Raw genomic sequence first — 3,770 nt, forward strand, 5'->3', positions numbered from 1 at the left:
CCCTCAGGGAGGAAATTTTTCCCTCAGGGTTTTTTCCCTTCCAACTTTTCACCAAGGAAAAAAATCTGAAGGAAAATACACCTGTGGATGTTCCCAACATGAAAATTCCTTCAAAAATCAAGGATTCCTATTTAATTCTGATTTAAAAAAGCTCTTCCTGAGCCTTATCCCAAGTTCCTTACCTGGATTTGTATCCATGCAATTCTCAGGGAACAATTTTTTCCCCTCGGTGTTTTTTCCCAACTCCTCACCAAGGAAAAAAAATCCAAAGGAAAACACAACCGAGGCTCTTCCCAAAATGAAAATTCCTTCCAAAAATCCAGGATTTCTATTTAATAAGAAATACAACCAAGCCCTGGCAGGGCAGGGCAGGAAGAGCTGTCACTTCCCTGGATTTTTATACCTGGATCAGCTCTCGTGATTCCTGACTCACCTGAGAGCTCCACCCTTTACTCAGCTCTTTCTGTGCCTGAGGGCAAATTTCCCAAGGAAAAATCCAGCTGGGAATTAAAATCCAGCCATTTTTTCCCAATTTATTGTTATTTTTGCCAGCAACAGAGCTGAGGACTCTTTTATTCTCTCTCAGAGAAGAGATTTTCATTTCAAATTAAAACATAAAAGGGAGTTTTCCCTTTAAGCCATGGGAAGGTCGGAATTCTTGGAAAAGCAGTGGTCAGAAGTATCCTGGATTTCTGGGTTGGAATCACGGAATGGAAGGGATCTCAAGGATCACCCCATGGGCAGGGACACCTTCCACTACCCCAGGCTGCTCTGAGCCCCATCCCTTCTTTTCAACAATTCCAGGGATTTTCTATCCACAGACTCCCCGGAATATTTATGGAACAAACCATTCCAGCATTCCAAAAAAAAAAAAAAAACCACCAAACCAACCCCAAGAGACACAAATCAGTCCTTCACTGATCCATGGAAAATCAGCACTGGCAGAAGAATCAAATAAAAACCCCAAACTGCTCCCGATTCCTTGCAAACAGAGCCAGGAATAGGCTCAGAAAGTTGGGAATGTCCCAGTCCTTCAAGCAGGAGACACCTGAGTGATTCCACAAGAAATTCCTTCCATTTTTTTTTTCCCCCCAAAATGCTCCCTCACAATTTGTTCCCACACCGTCCTTTCCCTACGGGGACTCCCCCATTATCCACACTCCTTTTTTGAGTAAATAATGGGAATTTTGGCCCCATCTGCCCCCCCAAAACCCCGGAATTCCATCCCCAGCAACACCTGGATTAGTAACAGGGAGATGTGGATTTTCCATCCGGCAGCGTCTCGGGGATTGCGCAGGAATTCTTCACCTGGAACATCATCCAGTGGCTGCTTCCATAAAAAGGAGCTGATTCACCTTCGGTGACATCACCCAATTAACTGGGAGCGTCACTAATTAGTTAATGAGGGAGGAGGAGCTGCCACCATCGCTGGGGGACGTTCCCATCAAAACTGAACTGCCAGGTTTTTCCCATCCCGGAAGACGGTCCAGGGAATGGCCCTTGGGAATGATGTCCAGAACGTGCTGGAGTTTCACAGGTAAGGATTCCATAGGGTGGTTTATTCCCGGAAATAAATCTGGGAAATGCTGAGCCTGAAGCTCCTGGGAGCTCAATAAAGGAGTTTAGGAATCCCACAAAGCCGCTCTCCCTCTTTTTTAAATTCAGACTCCATTACAGGAGATTCCAAAATTCACCGTTTCCCAAGACAAGAAGTACTCAGGAGTGACTTCATTCCTTCCTTCTCCAACATCATTCCCAAGCCTCACCTCTGCTTCCTCACCCCAAGCTGGAATTCCTCCCTCCCTGGAAGGATTTCCAGCCCTTTTTCTCTCCCTTTTTCCCGTTAGTTTTCCTCCTCCTCACCCCAGTCACACCCATCACCTGCTCCACCACAGAATTCCAACGCTTTGGGATGGAAGGGTCCTTAAGGATCATCCCATTCCATGGGCAGGGACACCTCCCACTATCCCAGGGTGATCCAAATCCAGCCTTGGGCACTGCCAGGGATCCAGGGGCAGCCCCAGCTGCTCTGGCAATTCCAGCCCAGCTCCTCCCCGCCCTCCCAGCCAGCAATTCCTTCCCAAGATCCCATTGAAATCTCCCCTTTTCCAATGGGAAGCCATTCCCTGGGTCCTGGCCCTCCAGCCCTTATCCCAAGCCCCTCTCCCTTTCCTTGGGGACTCCCTTCAGGTGCCGTCAGGATCTTTCCCTAACCCCCCAAAATCCCCCATTTTTTCCCAATCCCACCTGGGAAAGCCACAGGACAATCACCCAAACCCCTCTTGTGTCCTTCACTGCCGGGCCAGGCTCCTCCAGAACCTTCACCTCTCCCCACAGAATTCCAGAACCACTGAGCTTGGAAAAGCCCTCCAGAATCACTGCGTCCAACCTGTGCCCGATGCCCTCCTTGTGCCCAGCCCAGAGCTCTGAGTGCCACATCCAGGAATTCCTGGGGACACCTCCAGGCACTCCAAACCCCCCTGGGCACTTCCCAAGGCCTGATCCCCCTTTCCATGGGGAAATTCCTGCTGCTGTCCACCCTGAGCCTGCCCTGGTCATTCCCTCTGCTCCTGTCCCTGTTCCCCGGGAGCAGAGCCCGACCCCCCCGGCTGCCCCCTCCTGTCAGGGACTTGTGCAGAGCCACAAGGTCCCCCCGGAGCCTCCTCTGCTCCAGCCTGAGCCCCTTTCCCAGCTCCCTCAGGAATTCTCCAGCCCCTTCCCAGCTCCGTTCCCGCCCCCCCACGTCCACACTCCCACACAACTCGGTGTTATCCATGAATTTATTGACGATCCCCCCCCATTCTTGATAAGGCATTAAACACGGCTGGCCTCAATCCAGAGCCTCGGCAACACCGCCCCTTTCCCTCCCCATCCATAAATTTCCTCTCCAAATCCCTGCTCCGCTTCGGAGCCCAACCCGGGGCCGCTTCCAGCCCACCCAGGCCCCGGCCCGGAGCCTCCCCAGCCCCGCTCGGAGCCCGCTCAGCCCCCGGGTCGAGCCCAGCCCAGGCCCCGACACGAACCCCCGCCCCAGCCCCCGGTCGGACCCGCCAGACCCCGGTTCGAAACCCGCCCGGTCCCGGTCCGAGACCACGCCGGCCATGAGTCAGAGCCCCCCATTCCCGGTCCGGAGCCCCCCCCCCAAGCCCAAATTTGTGGCCCTCCAGCCCCGTTTCCAACCCCCAAGCTCCACCTCGAGCCCCTCCCGCCCCATTTCGAGCCCCCCCGGTCCGGTCCGAGCCCCCCGGGCCCCGCACGCACCTCCCTTAGCGCGGCACCGGCCCCGCTCCGCGCCTGCGCCCGCCGCGCGCTCCCATTGGCTGAGCCCCGCGCCTCTGCGTGCTCCTATTGGCTGAGCCCCGCGCCGCTGCGTGCTCCTATTGGCTGAGCCCCGCGCCGCTGCGCTCCGCTTTTCACCTCCCCCCCGGCCCCCGCCCGCCCGACGCAGAGGTTCCGGCGGCGCCCGCCATAACCCTCACCGTCGCCGCCATTCGCGCCGAGGGGCTGCCCCGTGGGGGCCGGCGGTGAGTGTGGGTCCCTCGGGATGCTCCCGGTTCCTGCGAGCACCGGGGGTGCGGGTGGAACGGGAGGGCGATGCAGGGATGGGGTGTGCGACGCCCTGTGGTGTCCGGGTCCTCCCCTCCACACCTGGGAGGTCCGTGAGGGGAATCCCGTCATGGAGGTCTCTTAATGCGGGTGTTCCCTTGGCGCTCTGGGAGGGGGGAATTCCCTCATGGAGGTCTCTTAATGCGGGTGTTCCCTTGGCGCTC

At 56.0% G+C, this 3,770-nt stretch overlaps 2 protein-coding genes and 1 long non-coding RNA gene across 6 annotated transcripts in view; 2 read left to right on the forward strand and 1 right to left on the reverse strand.

Moving 5' to 3' along the window:
- LOC121660599 overlaps positions 1 to 132 on the forward strand; it is a 266-nt gene extending 134 nt beyond the window's left edge. Inside the window, exon 2 of the long non-coding RNA XR_006014726.1 lies at positions 28 to 132. This is a non-coding gene — a long non-coding RNA (uncharacterized LOC121660599). The remainder of the gene's footprint in view (positions 1 to 27) is intronic.
- SNAP47 (synaptosome associated protein 47) overlaps positions 1 to 1,197 on the reverse strand; it is a 4,900-nt gene extending 3,703 nt beyond the window's left edge. The window contains 1 exon segment of the mRNA XM_042019993.1: positions 183 to 1,197. Within this exon segment, the coding sequence (XP_041875927.1) occupies positions 183 to 198 (16 nt within the window). The 5' untranslated portion in view covers positions 199 to 1,197.
- Positions 1,198 to 3,418: 2,221 nt separating this feature from the next.
- JMJD4 (jumonji domain containing 4) overlaps positions 3,419 to 3,770 on the forward strand; it is an 8,054-nt gene continuing 7,702 nt past the window's right edge. For 2 of the 4 annotated variants that reach the window (XM_042019994.1, XM_042019997.1), the window contains exon 1: positions 3,419 to 3,524. The gene's annotated coding sequence lies outside the window, so the exon portion shown is untranslated. Of the gene's footprint in view, positions 3,525 to 3,627; positions 3,683 to 3,770 lie in introns of those variants that run through there. The other 2 variants (XM_042019996.1, XM_042019995.1) reach the window with 2 other exon arrangements.

Source organism: Corvus kubaryi, unplaced genomic scaffold, assembly GCF_017639235.1.
Source record: "Corvus kubaryi isolate FWS band 111438036 unplaced genomic scaffold, C.kubaryi_AGA036_p1.0 36627, whole genome shotgun sequence".
Taxonomy (NCBI): domain Eukaryota; kingdom Metazoa; phylum Chordata; class Aves; order Passeriformes; family Corvidae; genus Corvus; species Corvus kubaryi.